Source organism: Diadema antillarum, unplaced genomic scaffold, assembly GCF_040938485.1.
Source record: "Diadema antillarum isolate AM-2024a unplaced genomic scaffold, OU_Dant_1.0 seq00001523_RagTag, whole genome shotgun sequence".
NCBI classification, from domain to species: domain Eukaryota; kingdom Metazoa; phylum Echinodermata; class Echinoidea; order Diadematoida; family Diadematidae; genus Diadema; species Diadema antillarum.
Genome location: NW_027272255.1, coordinates 846501 through 866934, shown reverse-complemented (window position 1 = coordinate 866934; position 20434 = coordinate 846501). Strand labels below are relative to the sequence as shown.

Below are 20434 nucleotides of genomic sequence, written 5' to 3'. Positions count from 1 at the left end.
CCCCTTGTCAGTATTTTGGGTCTGAATTGTTATGACTATCTATTTCATTCATTTAGAAAATGAGGGCATCTATTTCTATCTATTTAATCTATATATCACAAGAACATAAAATGAATGATTAGGTCAAATAAAATCGAGTCAATTCAATACCAGTTCACCACATATTATTCTCTCTACCGAAAGACCAAGGAACAAAAGCCATTAACAATGAAACATGAAACCAGTGACTTCTGAATAAAAATTTGATACAGAATCGATTTTTCAATAAGATGATAAAACGAAGAAGCGTGTTTCTTTCTGTAGTCTAAGAAAACAATGGACTTTGATTGATTTCGTGGACGGTTTACTCAGTAAATTCCCTTCATTATACTCAGCAGCAGTGTTTGGAAATTGGGTGCCAGAGTACTACAGGTGTTTTTGGAATGTACTTTTTCAATTCGTTCACTTCTGCTTATTTAGAGCCGATAATCAATTGTCGTATTCTGCTGAAGGCTGTTGTTTGATTGAAAGTAAATGATTTACTGTTTCCAAATCTTCCCGCCTTTTCTCTCTCTCTCTCTCTCTCTCTCTCTCTCTTTCTCCTCCTCCTCTAAAACTCTCTCTTTCGCTCTGTTTGGCCTAAAGGTGTGTGAAATTAATCTTTAGGTATTATAGGGTTCTGGCCTTCTTTTGCAGGCCTGGTTAATTCAGCTGTAATGTACCAAACCTGACGGCGTAAGACATTGGCATCTCATATCAACCTCCACGCTCGTGAAACATCTGGAGAAGAAATCTAAGTGTTTTCCTTCATTATATTTGAATATCGAAGATGATTAAACATCATTATTTTGTCACCCTGGGTTGATGCGTCTCTGTTTGTCAAATAAAAAAACAAAACATCACCGTTTACATAATAGCTCTGCCACATTTGTCATACAATGTACAGCGATGAATTTTTGAAAAGCTCAAGGGACTCACTCCTCCGCCAATCCGCCACTCCTGATTTTTCAGTTGTGACGTCATTTTCTTTAAATCCAAAAGTAGCCCTGAGACGACTTGCTTGCATAATCATACAGCCTATATAAATGGCATTTCGAGATTATCACGATGATGGTGTTAAGAGGGGTAAAAAAGTCCTCCCTTTTACCACCGGGTGGTTCTCCTCCTCTTAACCGCGCTGCCGTTGTGGTGTGAGCCGGCGCTTCCGTAATGGCAATTGGGACTTCTCGTCAGAGGATAAGTCGGCAGTCAGACTCGTCAGCTGCCCGCAAGAAGGCATTATGGGGTATTTCTTGCCATTTTCTGTTTTTATTTTAGAATTGGAAAGAGGACCCCAAACATGCCATGGCACAGAGCGGAAATGAAAGTTGAATGTTGTTGTAGATAATGTTAATGAATCCTAGAGAATTGTTGTGTTGATGATGGAGATAGAAATTTGTGATGTCCCAACTCCACTTAGTAAGATCCTCAAGACAGCTGCCAGAAATTATCAACATGAATCCCGAGCGTGCCGAAATCATTTTGTTCTAATTTTCTACAAATAGAAAGATTTTAAAGTTGCAAATGGCGCTCATGCACAGACATACTAAAACGCACTCATTGACATGTATGAATTATGCAAACCATGTGTATAATGACTAACTAGACTAAATGTTACAGGATAAAAGCTTCATAAGTACCAGGTAGTTTCTGGCAAGGGTCATTTCGAAATGCCATAGATCTCTCGAAACTTTTATCACTCCCCCTCCCCCTCCCCCTCCCCTCCAAGAATGTACCGGCCGCGAGCATCAAGTCAAGTGCTTGCTTGTCTGAGGACGAGAGGAGGCAAAACATTGACAAACATTTACTGGGTTGACATTTTGTCGACAAGCTGTTTGCTCCTCGAAAATACAGACGTCTTCGCAGCCATGGACCCACACCGCCTACAGACTCCACGGTATACGACTTGTCTTATCGAGCATTCTTTTTAAATTTTCATTCATTTTTATTTTATTTCTTTTTCTCCAAAATATTCTTTCGAACCCCCCACCCCCACCCCCAAAAAAACAACAACAGGAAAACAACCCCCTCAAAACAACAACAACAACAACAACAACAACAACAACATCAAAAACAGTGCTATCGATATTATCAAGTAGTAGGTTTATTATAGGCATTATTTACCACTTGCAGATGAAACAAAAAACCTAGCTTTAGTGCTTCGAGATAGTTCTAAAATGTGAGTGAGGGACAGAATCAACCATAATGTAAAAATGTCAATCTGTATAATCATTGTTAAGTATCGTTAGATATACAAATGTGACCGATAGTTATAATAAAGGTGTTTGTAGAATAAACCGTCCTTCTCATTCTCAACAGACGATATATGTTTTTTTAGAAAAAAAAGTGGTATCTCCCTATATCTTAGGCTTTACTGCGAAATTTTTATTTGCTAGGATGTTTTGTGTTACAACAGACCTACACATATGTATCAAATGTGATATCTGCTTCCAATGGTAAACAATACCTTTAATGCATGGAGAGGTAAAACAACATGTAGTCGCAGTGAGAGACTTGCAAAATGGAAGTTACGTCCGTATTATCTTAATGTTGCTCTGCTCAACTCGATGATGTAGTAATGTTAATAGTATGTCACAATGATCTGAAACTAATCAGTGTTGAAGGACCAGTACACTTTATACGCCCTTGTGATGTTGCGATCTGCCAGATTGAATTGCAGATAAATGTGTTTAAAGAATGTTGGCCTATACTGACAAAGATTAATTTCCACATTGATAATGGAAGAATTTTTTTTTCTCCAATGTGTGGATGTATGTCATAAACGCAGATAAATGAAACGGGTGTCATAGATCACCCCCCCCCAAAAAAAAAAAAAAAACAACAACAACAACAACAACAAAACAACACACACACACACACACATCGCGAAATACAACCCAACATAGTGATTCCTGCCATCCTATGTTCTTCAAGTCTTCAAAAGTCATCGCTATGGCAACATATCACTTCCGAGGTTAACGATGTGTATGTCATATCGGATGACGATACATTCGAAAATGATACGACTCAGAACGGAGGAAAGATGCATGAGAATGAAAACATTATTCTTTTTATTGGAGAGTTAATTGCATCAAGTTTGTCCGAAGAGGGCGTTGTTTTTGTTATTTTTCGTCGCGGGCATTTTGTGTCACACTTTTGACCACACACTTGTGATTGTTTTCGAAGTCGAGTCCTGCTTCGGAGCCGCAAGCGTAGCTTGCCATCTATTCCCTTCGCTTCGACCGCGCATAACTGCGCTGTCTGCGATCATGGTTAATTATTCGTGTGTACCTCTGTTGATTTATTTATTTATTTAACTGAATAATAGATTTGCTGACCTATGGAGATTTTCCTCGATAATTCATGACGTATCTGGGCTACATCGTCACCATCAACAAGCTAAGAAACCATACATTCAATATGCACGTATTCACTAAAGTGAATATTATGCCGTGTGTGTAGAGAGACACCGGTGTGTTTCCACGAAGCGCAACAGTGCGGATTACAGAGTGAATGAATGATTAAAAGGATAGTCGTACTTTCTGCCGAGAGCTCTGCACGAACATGTATCAAGCATTCAGATGATGAATCCGTAGTTTAGACACCGAGAACACATCAATATCGCCAGGCAAATTAACATTATTGCATCAGCAGAATTGGGCAAACTACGTGATAGGGCAAGATTTTTGATGTTCGTTCGAGGATAGCTTGAAGTTTACGTTTTTGTTTGTTCTATATAAAATTTTTTCGATTCTTTACGTCTGCGCTGAGTGAATTGTGTTCAACGCTCCTCTACATTGTGCGTTCCTGTAACCAATATTCAAGCAGTATAGCAGAGTAAAAAAAACACACAAAAAATAACAAAAACAGACAAACAAAAGGGAGACAAACAAAAGCGCGTTTTGAGTTAAAGTCAAAAACGTACCAACGGACGATGTACTCGTCACTGCCTTTGGAAATCGTGAGATCATTTTATTCGGCATGAGTAATTCTATTCTGCAGCTATGTCTTATTCCAAGCGATTACCCACCCGTTCTGACAATAGCTGAAAAGAAATTTCAACGCGGACTACAAAAATACTTCTTTTTTTTTTTTACATAATTTTCTCCTAGCATAACCTCAGGCAAGTGGAAAAGTATTTATACACTTCCCTTGAAACTCGTCACATGTGCGGTTTTGCTATGCTACTCTGCAAAATGAATCGACGCCGTCTTCTTAACAAAGGGAAAGAAAAAAACTTTAATTTTTCAAAAAGACACTGAGTTCACTGCTACTTTTCCACGATATGGCAGATAATCAAACTTTGAAATTTTACATTCTTAGCGCAGAGAAAAAGAAGATAGATAGATCGGTGCGCCTGACTGCTTTTGGCAAAAATGTATTCTGATTCTGTTCACCCACCAAGTGCCATGCAGAAATTATATTTTCGTGGTTTGGTAATTTTCATTTTTTCATCATTAAACTAACTTTTGCCGATCAGATTTCTAGCTTTTAGACCGGATGTCATACCGTAGATGTGAGAATTAGCCTGACAAGGCATGAATGAAAATAATCAGTGAGGTATACTACACCTATTGATTAATGTCTAACAGGTCGTATTTATTTCCACCAAACACCCTCGGGGTTTTTCATCTGTTTCTTTGCTCGTTTGCGTGTTTGTTCGTTCTAGTGTTTGTTTTTTGCTTATCTGTTTGTTTGTTGGTTTTTTTTTTTGGGGGGGGGGGTGGAGTGTTAATTTTTTTAGCGACAAACAAAAACGATCGTTAAGACAACTTCCTCTCAGCTTCTTCAATCTCCCTTCAGGCTGCCCCGAAATAAGAACGGTCATTTTATATGCCTTCAGATGTCATGGTAACGCCATGCCCACGGATCCTGCTCATCGTTACACTCCTAGTCAGGCGTCATTTTCGATGCCATTACCCTGTACTAGTATCTTGTTTCAGAACCCCAAGTTTACGCCGATCGACAACGGACCAATGGTATTAGCCAAATATCTGACTCTTCAGATCAACCCCAGGGCACTTGATCTCTGTTTTGTGTAGTTCCCCCTTTCTCTCTCTCTCTCTCTCTCTCTCTCTCTCTCTCTCTCTCTCTCTCCATCTTTATTATACAATGTATTTCTGTTTGTGTGTGTCGTAAAAACATGGATCCATAAACTTTTAAATAATACGGATGCCCCGCGCCCCGGGGCACGATAGATCGCAAAATCGCGATTGATGAGTGCAAGTATTCGTTTCTCGGCGGAAGTAAACTGTAAAGGAGGTCACCCTTCTTTTGATGTTGACTGTAGATACTCATTTAGGCTGTTCTTTCAGAGCATCGAAAAATTAGTCCATCTTAAAGGGATGAAACAGTTTCGGTTGAGATGGGGCGTCAGGTTTCCAATATTTTTTGATGATTTCTTAATTGAGCAAAGAGAAACTTCTTATGAATTAATGAAAGAGCATACCTAACAGCAATTCAAAGTTTATTTGAGGAAAATTGGTTTCGAACTGGCTGAGATATATCCAAAACAAGGCGACTCTGATAAAAGTTGGGATCCACCTTTTATTAGGATCGTTTTGTTTTACTTTGTTTGTTTGTTGTTGTTTTTTTATATCTCAGCCATTCTAAAGCTGATTTTCAGCGAATAAACTTTAAATTCCTTTGAAAATTCTATGTCCTTTAAGATTTCATGAAGTGATTTCTATGTATCTCGCAAAAAGTTAACAGCTGAATCCTCATCTCAACCAATACAATACCATCTCTTTAATCGTACTTGTTGATTCTCTGGCTATACCTTTGATAAATGTTGCACTCTCCTATCTCTGTGAGTAATTCCACTCAATGCGATATTGAGAGAGAGAGAGGGGAAACAAAATAAGGACGTGACAGACAGACAGACAGACAGACATATTAATTTTGAGATCCCAAAATGGAGAAAATCGGGAAAGCAGTCTATTTTATCAATAGTAGCGAGATGTATCTTTCCACCAACATGACCAAAAAATATCCACGTCTATGCCATTTTTCCCTTCTTCGAAAGGGCAATGCGTTAATATTTCATCTTCACGGCGAAAGGCAGCTGTAGAATAAAGAACGGCCTCTGAATATAGACCTTTCATTCGGTCATCAGCTTTTCGCTTTTTCTTCTTATCATTTAATGATTCATAGAGACGTTTCCATGGAAACGGAAATACGCGTAGACTTATGATTATAACGTTAATGCGGCAAACAGTGTCACAGGTATAGAGGAAATGAAAAAAAAAAGAGAGGGAAATTTTGTCAAGAGCAGGCGTAGCTTGAGTAGCTCCCTGAGTATTGATCGTTTCTTAAATGCCTGGAGGTATTGATGTGGCGAACAGCGATGCCTCTTCGTCTTATTTACCTTCGGCACACTGCGCTCGCTGTGACATAGAAGATGGACAATTTTCCCCTTTTCCAACGGTCAGTATCTGATCGTGGTCTTAATGTGGTGGTAATAAGTATCAAAATGCCTCCACAACCTCCATATTTATTGGTCGTGCAAACCGGGGCACTCCCTTGATTCATTTTGTTATGAATGCTTAAGATTTGAGCGCAAGTGATTGCTGTTTAGTACTCAATGCTTTGCTATTTTGTATCTCTGTCTGTGTGTGTGTCTATCTTTCTGTGTGTCTGTCTGTCTCTGTGCATGTGTGCGTTTGTTTGCGTGTGGTGTAACTATGCATGTACCCAACCTTCGTTTACATTATCATTGATTGATATGTAGGAATAACAGACCTGAAGCTTCCAAAATGCTGTTCGGCCCCTTTAGTTCCGTGTGTTATTTGATCATTTTCTGTTAAAAAGTGAATAAGTCTTCGCTTCACGCAGTGTTATCGCACTCAAAAATCCATTGATACCTCGACACACATGACAAGGAAATCGAATACAATTGAACCAACAATCTTTTGATAAAACATTGTATGTGAAAGCGTCCTAAACTATAGATTACTAGACTACACTGGGACTCATTCATATCAGCCACAAGATAATTTTTCATTGGATCATTCATATCAAATCTTATTGTGATTCCTATTTGTAATTCGCGAAAATTCATCACTTAGCTTGGGGCTAGGGGGTTGCTGTCGGTTCTGCGGTTCTGTTATTTGTTGTTTGGGTGGGTTTTTAGTTTATTCTTTTTGTGCCACTATACCCGACATTGATCGCATCAAAGTGAAGCATATATACGTCACACACCCACCCACACACACGCACACACACACACACAAAGCTTGGAAAGTTCCTATATCTTCTGACGATATCTCAATAGAGATGGCGAAGGTTTCTCATTCGCCGCAGATGACGCCTTCTAATTCCACAACAAAACGAGGGAAACCGGAGGAGGAAGACGAAAAAAAAAAAATGCCGCAAAGTTTGAATAGATGAAAGAAAGCCCAAAGCTGAGGAAGATAACCTCACACTGATCTCCAATTTCCTTTCGAACCCGTTGCCATGGTAACAGCCATGAAATTACCCCCGCCAGTAATCGAGTCTTTTGGCTATGATATCGTTTGTTTAACGTGAACCGGTGGGAGGGTAGGTAATCGTTGCCAATTTGATGCTAGATCCCTGTACTGTATATTGCTCTTCATATTTTTCCATTATACATCTTTTTTCCTCTCTCTCTTTTGTTCGGTCGGAGGATCTGAGCATAAAGCATGTCTACGTATACAAACGTGCCATGGTCAGTGGTGGCATGTTGCGTAAGGGGCGAGGGAGACAGTGTTGACCCCGTCAGGGTAGAATATTTACAAGTTATCTAGAAAGATTTGACTTACGTGACAGAAGGTCAGATCTCCACCTACCATCATTCTTACGTGGCAGCAATAGCTTTATCCCACGGCCAACTAGATGATACCATAGACTACTATACTAGTATACAGATATTATAAGATGCATTATTAGTCATTATCTTATCATAAAAAAGTCCAGCTAATGTCGGACTATAATTATAGTGACCCTTGCGTGCATTATCTTTCAAGGCGCTCTGAGGAGGCAAACAGAACTTCATGACCAGCTCAAGGGCAGATACAAAGTCAAAGGCTAGTATTCGTCTGTAAAATGTCTCGAACACTATGGGTTTACTGGCAACTTAACGCCCTTATCATTCTCAACCGAAGTATTTTACATCATAAAAGACCTTTACAACCCGCTCTACAAGCATGCCTTGTATACCAATAGTTCAGTGCTGATGGTGCGCCCTCTTCCGTGTAAAAACAGCTAGACATTCAATTCAATTCAGTTCAGTTCAATTCAATTCAATTCAATCCAATTTAGTTTAATTCAGTTCAGTTGAATTTATTTCATTTCAACAGTAATGTCCTATCTCAACGGAACACGAGTTAAACAAGGTATGCGCATGGGCTGACGATACAGTGAAATCAATTGGCAATTACGGAATTCTCTTTACAGCAAATATGCTTTACCATAACAATAAATTGTAAATTTGAAATAGGTTCAGGGAAAAACGGCGGAACCAGAGGGAGAGAGATAGATGGAGAGAGAGGGGGAGAGATGGAATCCGGCAATTCACACCTGACATTTCCCGCTCAAACATGACGTCGCCCTTAGAGAGGTCTCAATGGACCAATAGCCGGAATTGACGTGTGTCCTGGCATTTCGGACCAAACAGGTGAATTTCCCTCTTCGGATGACATTTTGGCTCCGCATGGGGTAACGTATAGCCAGAGTTGTTTTGACGGAAGATGGTCCTCCAGAAAGGTCCCAAGTTTGGATACTGCTTAGTTACATACTTGTGGGTTTTGTTTTGTTTTGTTTCGCTTGTTGATTTTTTTTTTTTTTTTTGGTGTCTTCTTCTTGCTGTCTAACTCTTTGTCGGATACCAGCACTTAGCTGTATTAAAAGTACAGTGAACAAGAAATGTACGGGAACGCTCTTCTGAATTCTTCTCTTTGTTAAGTTGGTTACATGTTTACTCAGCTTATTGAGCATCACAGGGAAAGCAAACAGGAAGATATAATGTAAGCATCTCAACTGAAAAAAATAGGCAAAATTGGCGTCTTTTATCTACTTCGTTTGTGAATATCAGCCTGCACACCGGAACAAAAACAAAATGTGGTTTATGGCACGTTTTCGGGTATATATACAGAGTGTGATTCAAAATGAAACAAAAATCATTTTATACAAGAAGAACACTTTCCCTCAAAGTGGAAATGTGTCCGGTATAACAGCTTGGCAAACACGCTTGATGGAAGAGAAGCTTTATGGCGAAGTTTTCTGCGCTGCCCAGACTGCGAGCATAGATGGAAATAAATGTGACTAAATCAATGAGCCCTGGCCACCCTTGGGAACAACAGAATAGAGGAGGGGGAAAGAGAGAGAGAGAGAGAGAGGAAGAGGAGGACTGAGAAGGGGGACCACTTTAGGAAAACTAGAACAAAAATGCGTGAAAAATATTCGCACTATTTGCCCACTCCTTGACGACGAATGCAGCCAAAATTTGTGGCGGTAATTGGTGTGACGCGCGACACTTCACCCTCTCCGGCGCGAAGATGCGATCCTTCTAAAGGGTCCAAAAATTCCACCTGCCCATCCCTCTTTTCGTCTTTGGAAGGTGCCATGTGCTCCGGAAGAGTTTGTGTATATACATGTGTGTGTGGGGGGGGGGGGGGAGGGGGGGGGGGGACTTTAAGCTTCAACTGATGACGCAATTATTTCTTCAGCTAAGACCAGTTATGAACACCAGTTGCGTGTCTAGAATGTTTTGGAGGACCCCCCCCCCCCCCACAAACACGCAAAAGAAGAAGAATTAACGAATAGATAGATAAAGATACATGTAATACATATATAAAGATGAATAGATGAATAAATGAATGAATAAACAAATACTAATTTAAAGAGTGAATAATTATAAAGTTTTCCCTCAGAATTAAAATAATTTCTTGATGAAATGCAGAAGATCTGTTGTATTTAATTAATAATCTTCCTGATTTTTCATCATGATATATATTTCATTCAATATCATGATATTGATGAGCTAAAGTCGCCAAAGCGTGTGCTAACAAGTCGGCAGGTAAACATTTAGATGAATGAATTCCACTTCACTAGACAGTGACTCGAATTGCTGAACTTCAACTACTCAAGGGCATGAAAAGTTAACTGAATGCAAGGTCGTGATGATGCTGCTGACTGGTGTTAACAACTGAGTTGGAAATGACTAAAGAAGTAATAAGCGTTAATACCAATTCTCACTGATACCTTAATGGGATTTACCTATCGAAAGATCCGGTGGTCATTGAGCAACCGTTTTCAGAAGAATAATATGTCGAATTATGACATACACTGCTGACAATATGAGTGATCCAATTGATGCCTATGATGTAGCAAAATCCCCTCGTTCTGTTGAATTATTCCCGCCATAAAGCTCTCCCAATTACACGCCTCGCCGCGAGCTGTATGAAGAGCCGCGCGCGGAGATGGTTTTTGCTTTTTTCATGCTCAAACAACGAACGAGGATAACCGCGGAGGATGCGATGAATTATTGAGGAGCGGTTAACGTATTAAATAATTCATCTTGCCGGTAATGAACAAACCGGAACGTCGAGTACGTGGTGCAAAGTCATGAAGTTAATAGAAGAGAGAGACCTTCACGAGAGAGCCCATTGAGTTGATGAATGACTTTGGGAAGTCGACATGTTACACGCTAAATGTGCATGCGTACCAGTCTGTATTGGCGTATAAATCGTCCAACGTAAGAAACGTATATAGTTGTTGGGTTTTTTACGTTCTTGAAACTGTCACTTAAAGCTTTGCATATTGTTGCATTCATAGAAACGAAAAAGCTGTCTGACTGCAGCAAAGTTATAGAGGAATTGATCAGCACAAGCGATGATACACAAACATGCATTGGTATAAACGCGCGCACAAATACCATCATCATTATAATTATTCCACAATGGGTCAGTCTTTTTTTATCAGCATGAATAGCTCGACCGCTAACGTTGATGATTTGGTTAACCTCATAATGAAATGATATGGTTTCTTCCTTCTGGTGTCTTATCCTTGACACAGAAAGCAGAAACTCCAAGATATGCTCCTGGTTCTCGAAAATTTCGGTCAAGTTTCAGTTCGTCCTATTGGTTAGAATATTTGAGGGGTTATAGGGTATTTGTTTTATGCTTGATATGATTTCTTGTATTGGTAAACTTGGTTTCAATATCACCAATTGGGCTAGAGGTCTTACAGATCTAGGTTTATGCGATAAGTATCTAGGTTCAATTACTAGACTAAGTCTAGCCCGTTCTTCCTCGATCTATAGACTTCCAGCTTTACTGCATCTGAAATGTGGTTTGTGATCATTAGTTTACTGTCCACGAGTCATTAGGGAATTTTTTATTTAACGTACAGCTGTAAAGTTTGGTAAAGGTTAAACATTTCCATTCCAAACGGCACCCACAGATTAGATCAAGTCTGAATCATGTTCTATCCATGGGACTACATATGAAACGCAAAAAAAAAAAAATAATTAATTAAGAATTAAGAATGCGTAATTAGCGCGTCATAATTTGATGATAAAAGAAGACTTACGGTTAGATTTAAATGCATACCTCCGACTAATTTAGGGACTCTATCCCGACACCAGATTCTTTTCTGGAAACTCTATAAATTGTGTCTCATTTGCCTTTTTCTCTGTGGACTCGTTCCTATCGAATAAGGAAGTTTGCGGCTACGGATCGTCACACGCGACCATGCTATAAAGTTTTGACATGGTCAAGTTCGCAGTAAGAGTCATTAGATAAGATTGCTTGTGTTTCTCTGCTGTTGTATCGCACACCTCGGCACACTGGGCGGTATCGAAAAGGTCTCCTTATCTAAGATATATCATTCATTCATTCAATTCAATAAAAAAAATATTTCATTTTTCGAAAAGAACATAGACATTTCACTTTCTGTGGTATCAGAGAATAAGGTTTCATAAACAAAACAAAGTAAACTGAGAAGAGACTGAAATTATTGTGGAACCTCGTAATAATATATATGTTGTCATGAAAACTGAAGTGATGAAAATGAAATAACAATACGCAAACTTCGAAAAATGGAGGGACCCACTAAAAAGACATAGCTTTAGAATGTGGGCCCCTCAGGTACAGAATGTCAATAGAGAAATAAGTTAATGCGCAAAGGAATAAAAAAAGGTCTTGAAAAGAAAAAAAAAATGTCTGGAAAAGGTTAATTAAAATGTGAGGCGGGCTATTGATGAGTTTGCTTCAGTGATTATAAAAGAACGAATATGATTCTTAATATGAAAACGAAATTACAGGACAGACTACCAATTTCGTTTCATGGTGATTAATGTATAATGTAGTCCTCATTATAACTCTGGCTACTTTTCAAGTTATCGAGAAAAGAGATATCTTATAACAAGATAATGAAAAGAATCGAAGTAGCAATGCAGAGTTACGTGGCTAGATAAATCTTCACTTGAAGATAATTATAACGTACTCAGGTACAGTTTCATGCTACGTTGAGAGAAATGCACAAACCCTTGCAGATAGGGCGTATATAGATTTAAAGGTCGTAAGGGCTCAAAATTCATCATGCACCAATCCGAATTTGCTTGCAGTTATATCGTGTATATCGAAAAACTGTACCGGAAAAACTTGTCAGGCTGACGCCATTTGCCGGGATAGTGAGTTATCATTATCATCTTGCTTTTGGTAGTATTTTAGTTCAATAGTTTGAAATAATAAAAGTTAGTATACCGACTTTTGTTTCGTATGCGCCCTCCCCGTTCATTATCCATCGGTAATCGTGTTATCATGACGTTCTTTCACACACTTCTTTTACATTTATACAGTCGACTCCCGTTCATATATTATAACGAAGTCCTCGGAACCTGCATTTTTCCTTCATTATATCGAAATTTCGTTATAATCGAACAAATGCACAATAAAGGATATAGAGCTGATAATGATTATGTTTGGGACTGAATGTTTACTTCGTTGTGAGCGGAACTTCGTTTCAACCGTTTTCGTTATAACGGGAGTGCGCTATATAGCAAAAATCTACAGTTCTGCAGGCGCACGAGAACTACAGTATTATGTTTTCACTGTAAAATGATTCGCTATCTCCCCCATGTCCATGTATGCCTATTTTCCTATCTCTTTATATATCTATAGCTCTCATCTCTGTCATGTCTTTTTCTTTCATTCTAATCATCTCCCCAACTTATAATGCGACGAGGAAAAACTAAGTACAACATGGAGACTTTGATTGTCTGGTCTTTGGTGAGAGGATTACATCCACACCGATCGAGGAAACCACCGATCGATACTCTTTCATTTCTCGCCTACGAGAAATCTGCGCTAGTGTTTAGCGTGTGATTAATTGATTGAGTATTATGTCTCGTGTAATGGATCGCGTCTTTGCGGGTTTTTTTTTTTGTCCGTTTGTTTAAGTAAACTTTTACTTCTAATATAGTTGCTTTCATCAAAAAATCAGAAAAAATTAAAGCGATAGCTACTAATCTGGAGTCAGTTTTTGTCCCCCCCCCCCCTGTAAAACATTCGTCATGTCATTGTTTTGTCACGGGACATCTTTTTTTTAACATTTTTTTTTTTTTTTGCAGTTTTGGAAGATCTTGCTGACTCGCTGAAAAAGAGATAACATAATTTTTTGAGTGAAATTCATGTAATTTGTAGCAACTCAAACTTACACGGAATGCCACTTATTGATCAATCCATGAAGTCAATTGGTATACAGGAAAAGAAAGGTTGATTCTCTCCTCTTACAATGTGTTTTCATAAGACTTTGATTGAAACACACACACACACACACACACACACAAAACAAACACACACACACACACACACACAATAACACACACATACATACACAGAGTATAACATACCAAAAAAGCAGGATGATTTATTTACCTCATGATTACTCCGTTAAGAGATGACGTCATCCTTCATTAGAGTTAATGACTAAGTACTGCTGGTCAAAATTTACAATGTAATTCAAATGGGTTATTCTGTCGTAAAGTAATTCATGCAACTTGCGATAATGATGATTTAGCACATCTCATAAGCGCAAAGATTATCTGGCGCATTTATGTTTATTTAATGTTTCATAAGGAATAAATGACCGTGGTAATGTGCGGCTAACCGATAAACCTCATAATATTTCAAGGGCTGATTATTCATGAACCTATTTCCGAGGCTTTTGCTTCTGAGCCAGTGAACAGCGTTGCGTTAATTTGCCATTATATTTGATTTATTTGGTCTGTTCCAGATACATTGCACTTCTACAGGTCGTTTCATATGGATTGATAAATGAACATAGACAGTTTAAACAGATTATGTCGTATCTTGGTATAGTCATCTTACTGTTAAACTTCACACCACGTAATTAGTGTATCTCTCCCTGCATGTCTTTCTTCTCTACCAGTCTACTGACAGCGACTTAGTTATATATAGGGGCCCCAGCGTACCCAGGGAAACACTTTAATATAGGCATAGTATAGAAAGAAAGGGTTAAATAGCTAATCGTTCATTAGAAATGTCAGTCTGCAAATAGATTCGTTTAGGAATATTTTTCTTTCGAGGTTGTTTTCAGAGTATAGTGATATTTCCCTGTAATCTGTCCTGAAAATTCTGATTATCCCATCTTGAATCCAAGCTCTTCGTATACATACTAGCGACGTTCTGTTCGTATCAGGAGCTGTTGCATGTACCCATCTCTAAGTTAGTGACTCACTGGCAAAGATGCCCTTTCATTTTAGCTTCTCGTTGGACTTCTATAATAGACGAGTTGGCTTGCGTTGTATACGTGACGAAGCGCACAATGACCGCCCTCGGTATTGGTATGAATATAGTCCTTCCGTTCGCGCGTCGTCATCGTCGTCAGGTCGAGGTCGTTATGCGGGTCTGCTTCCACGGCCGATGTCCTTGGTGTGGTGGACGCCCATACTGTTAGGCCATGGTGTATGTTTTTATTTCATTTTCTGGACAAATATTGTCTTACTGACCATATTCTTTTGAGAGAAAAAGAAAAAGAAGGAGAGGTGGACGTCGCCTCATTTTTATATGTTTTTTTTTGTTGGTTCCTCACTCGCTTCCATTTGTTGAATTGATTAAGTTAGTACAAGACAAGTTTCAATGGCAAATTAACCATTTTGTGTTTGTTTGTTTTTATCTTTTCTTTTTTTTTTTGTCTTAGGCTGCCACCAGTATCATGCCACACTCCTGCCTTTGTTTTTGGTTTTTTTCTTTTCTCTCCCTAACCATACGAACTGGAAATAAGTGTATTGCTGATTTCTTTGCTTTCATGGCATTTGTCCAAATACTATTATACTGCAAAGCTATTATGTAGGGCCTTCATTTTCTTCAAAATACACTTTACGTTTACCGTAAAATTTGTATGATTTTCATGGAGAAATACAGAAACAAAATCGAACTGAAAATGAAGAGAGAGAAAGAGAGGGAGAGAGAGGCAAGAGAGACGCAGAAAGGAAGGGGGAGAGAGGGGTAGAGAGCCATATCTTCAGGCAGGAGGGGATTTTGCATTTTCAAAAAATCTAGTTCGCGATGTGGCGTTGGAGAAAAACTACGTTACTTTTTTACCCCGTAAGATACCCAGTCGCCTGGCAAAACGAAAAAAATAGATTTCCGCGGATGCGTGAAATTGGAGAAAGCTTATTTGAAAATGCGATACCTCACGAGCTGTTCTATCAGGCGCCATTTTCATCCGTCTCCTCTAAATTCTTCGCGATTTGGACCGATTGTTGCTCAATTACCGCGTCAGAGAGCGAATAATCACCCGAAAGCACTTGGCAACATTCGGGAGGAGTTGGGGGGGGGGGGGGGTGGGGAACAGACGAGATTGTACCAATTACTTTCGAGAAACGATTTATTTCGATATGGAAATGGCGAGGACCATCGCCTGAATGAACCAGTGACAGGATTAATTACCCAAACGAGGCATTCTCTTGCAATAAAATAATGACCTGTGTTCGATTTTTTTTTTCGAAACAGGAACACTTTTTCTAACCCTTGGTCTATAGCAGACAGTATGAAGCACTAAGGTGCAGTAAGGAAGATGATATGTTCGATAGTTTTCACTGCTTAATCGAGGTCGATAAGTTGCTGTACAAGGGTAGGAAAGCTAATCCCATACCACCATGCCCATAAAGTTTCGAAAATTGAATGCCTTGATTTTAAAAAGACAACATACGGATATGATATATTGATATATGATAGGGAAAACGGATATTATTAAAGTATGTGTGCCGTAAGAATGCATACTCTGGAAATATCAGGAATAAAAGGGGACAACTGCCCCAATCACCCTCTGCTACATAATGCGGCCGTGTGCTGAATGTTTGAAAATCCATAATCCACAACTTGCCCGCAAACAAAAAATATTTGGTCCATGGCCTAATACCGATTCAAGCATAGAAAAGACACAACGGGATGTAGAATACAATATTAGAAGAAAAAAAAATACGCAGAGAGCGCTTTCGGAATCCATAACTTGCCTCGAAGCCTGACTTTTCGAGAGAAAAAATAAAAACACGAGGGAAAATCGATGTTTTTTGAGAAGCAGATGCTCTCACTAATTCCATCCATTGGAATTGTACTCAGTAGATTTGAGTTCCTAATATATTTTCCTCTCTTTTTCCCATCCCACCCTTCTCTACCTCATTTCTTTTCTCCAGTGATTACACAATGTCACCAGATAAACAGACTCCTATCAGAGGCCAACGATGCGAGACAATTGAGTGAGTATTCTGTTCCTTTCTTCCCTATTTACAAGACTGCCGAATAATGTCGCATTAGTTGAAACGCATAGCTGAAGCAGATTGGAATTTTGTCGTAAATATCACTGCTCTTTATTCTCACAGTGGCATTTATATGATAGCTTCTTCCCGGGCAAATTACAAGGATTGTTAATTTTAGTGGGGGGGGGGGGGGGTCGCTCTCCATGACTACGCACCCATGTCCAAAGGAAATAAAAGCGTCGAAAAGGGTCTGCTTTTAGACACTTATGTCGTCGACGACGTTTACAAAAAAAAAAGGAAAACTTTTTCTTTTGTCTATCGCCAGTTTAAGAGTCCCATTTTACAAAAATAGGATTTCGACATTCAGAAAGGTACATTAGTAAATTCTAAGAGAATGATATGAAGTTCACTGGTATGTGTTGTCGATTGAATAGAATTAGATCTGACATCCATTCGACTGAATTCCTTCTTGTATTTCAGGGAAGATTATTTTATTGTTATTTTCAAACTAGTGTAAGAATCACCTATTCAAAACGCCATTTAGGGAATGGTTCGCCCCTGGTGACACCATGCATTTAGGTATGTCTTTACAGGTGTGACGCCAGTTAGAGGTCCATATGGGATATGCACTAATATGCCATGTAGGTGCCATTTCCGAGGTGCTTAGATGCTGATGGGTTGCATAATTATTATGTCGTCATGTAATTAAGGATAAAGATCTAACGATATGTTGGACAATGAAAAACTGTTTTGTTTCTTTCAAATTATTCATTACACATGATTTTGATGTTTCTAACATGAAACATTTCACATTCATAGAGAATGTATTGTCGTAATGTACTTAACCATTTACATTCTGTCTTTATCATGAGGCCACATTTAGTAATCTCCCCTATACTCCCCCTGAGTTCGTACATTTACCAATCTAGGTTCCATAATTGCAAACACAAAAAAAAAACTGCCCACATATTTTCAATTGTTCATTAATGATAAGCTGATGTCTTTATGAATGTTAATTGTGAATGAATTGTCTTTGTAACGTGAAGCTTAATCTTGACAGAATTATGATTTGTTTAATTATCGAAATTTTGCTGAAAAATACCATGCAAACACATATTGTAAACTAATAACAAATTCCCTTATAAAATGCTATTTACAAAGCCTAATAATTCCCTTTATTTAATTTTCCTGCTATCAGACATACCGATAGGTTTAATTGTTTTGTGTATGATGAGGTATTACTATAAACAACATTTAGGTATGGCAAAAGAGAGGCTTGAGGGAGAATGAGTTAAAATCACAGTTAGCAATGACGTTGCACACCTATCTATTTTGTTTAGTCAAGGAATTTCCCCTTCGTAGGTTTGTTGTTCTGACTAATTTTGAAATTTAGCGCCAGAACTAACTTACACATAAGATTTGCCTTTCAAAATCACATCGTTTGAGGAAAATGAATATCGAATGCGTTTCCCCCATATTATTGGTAAAACTGTAAAACGCTCTATATGAGTATCTATTTGGATATTTGTGTTCTAAATATATTTCTTTAAGGATTTCTTTGCCCTCGCATCGAATTTGTGTGATAGATAAATCTCAATTGATTTGTTGAATATCAATCAACATTGAAACCTGCTCATAAGGACATACGTTTAATATTATTGATAATCGCAATATGAATGAAATTAAACCGCCGTCATTTCATTAAACTCAGCAACAGAAGGTAACTGTTTGTCGCACTTTAAGAACGTTAACACTTCTACTCACATTGAATGCATTGCGGACATTTTAAATGTTATTGTCCCAATGAATTCGTCACTCTTTTCACCTTTTCTCGCTAGCCTTTTTCCATTCGCTGGGAGCATTTGAGGTGATCAGCGCGGCGGCCACGCTCACCGGTTGCTCCGTCGCCCTGGTAGCCATGCTGCACCAACAGCCCCTTGCTATGCTTGTGGCTGGCTTCACCATGCTCTTTTCAGGTACGTGGGGAGACTAATATGTCTCAGGAAAAATTGACTTGTTCTTTCCACTGCCATGACGTTGTCATAAAGTGTTGCTTGAAACTTCTTCCTTGTGAAAGATAATAATCTTAAAGTGACCTATTATCAAGAGGACTCTTAAAAACTCATAGATAGAGATCAAGAGAGTTTGTTGGTGGAGGAAAGGGAGTGTTTTTATTAGAAAATACAAATGTTTTTTACTTATCCTGTGGCTTGAGTACAAGAATACATTTTGTGCACGTTTGTGTATGCACGTACTGTAAGTAAATTATTTCAATTAGTAACCAATGAATATTCATCAACTAGGGATTGGCGGTTTTTTAATTGATGTATGTACCATCGCAAGACCGTTTCCTTAATCTGTGTGTTCTACGAACATTCATTACATCACCTTGCTTGTAGTTTTGTTTTGTTTGATTGTCTTACATGCGTTGTGCTTCTGCGTCTTTGCCGTAGGAAGAAAGACAAAAATAAATCCGATTTGATATGGAAAATCATAATCATTGTTGTTTAATATTGTCATCATAGCTATTTTTTTGTCTTCTTTAAAAAGCAAGAAATGTATAAATAAAAGGCTGTACTTTATATGACCACTTTTGCTGCCATTTCAACAATAAATGCTTGTCAAAATTTTAGGCATCACATCTGCACTTGTTCTGTTAGTTCCTCCCATAAACTCTCTTGTAAGTGTAATTCTAAACTAAAACAAAAACAATTAATTCAAAATTATACTAAACAGGATTTCATTCTGTGCTGTCTATATCTATGCGTCATTTAGTAATAACTGAAATCAACGAACTAATTGTCATATTATCAATCTAATCATATGCCTGTCTCTCTGTAGACCTTTTATGTATCGCTATATTTATCTCTTTCTTCTCTTCATTTTAGTCTATCTATGCAAATATCAATGAATGCTGACACGACATTTGCTCCGGTCTTATTTTTAGGATTGTGATGGGATTTTAGGTTTAGTGTGATGTGAGAATTAGGGTAAGGGGTTATGTTTGGGACAGAATTTATGTTTGGCTTAAAGTGCAAATATTTCAACGTTGTCGAAGGAGCAAATGTCACGGAACGAATTATCACAAGTCGTGTGTAACATCATGTACATTGACTAGTAGTCAGAGAGTGAGGTACATTGTGCTGGATTGGGTGCGTAGTTTTTTAGCCCGGATGGGTGCTGTGCTCCACTCACTTCCCCGAACAGTTGATCGACTGTTGGAAGGGCAATCCTATTGTGTGTATGTTTAATTTTTTTTCATTGTATCATCTCACATTGTATCTGCATGTTTTTAGGAATATTTTACTGTATATATATGTGCTAAGAAGCGAATAAAGAATATAATAATTGCATCTCGTCAATTTCACCAACATTTTTCTCCTGTCAGGATTGTTCATGCTGGTGGGGCATCTTATGATGCTCACGGCACATCAGGAGGAGGAAGAAGAAAACACCCTGATCGGGGCGATCGTCGAAGAGGCGTCGACGTGGCGCTACGGCTGGAGCTTCGTCGTCGGCTGGACGGCCTTCGTTCTCTGCCTCTGCGCCGGCATCACGGACTTTCTCGTCTACCGCAACTTCCGGAAGATCACGGAAGAGCTCCACAACACGCCCGCGCGCGTCAAGTACGTGCAGAGACAGAGCCCCGTTCCGCTCGGTCCTACCATATGA

At 38.7% G+C, this 20434-nt stretch overlaps 1 protein-coding gene across 1 annotated transcript; it reads left to right on the top strand.

Annotated features, from left to right (window-relative positions):
- The first annotated feature begins 1188 nt into the window (after nucleotides 1–1188).
- LOC139710349 (uncharacterized) lies at nucleotides 1189–20434 on the top strand. Its single transcript, XM_071622273.1, has 3 exons — nucleotides 1189–1264; nucleotides 18601–18738; nucleotides 20151–20434. The coding sequence occupies exons 1-3, from the start codon at nucleotides 1189–1191 to the stop codon at nucleotides 20432–20434; spliced, it is 498 nt and encodes a 165-aa protein (XP_071478374.1).

Coding starts and splice junctions, on each gene's coding strand:
- LOC139710349 (XM_071622273.1), top strand. CDS start 1,189: ATGGCAATTGGGACTTCTCGTCAGAGGATAAGTCGGCAGTCAGACTCG. Junction 1,265..18,600: donor CCGCAAGAAGGCATTATGGG/GTATTTCTTGCC, acceptor TTTTCTCGCTAG/CCTTTTTCCATTCGCTGGGA. Junction 18,739..20,150: donor CTTCACCATGCTCTTTTCAG/GTACGTGGGGAG, acceptor TTCTCCTGTCAG/GATTGTTCATGCTGGTGGGG.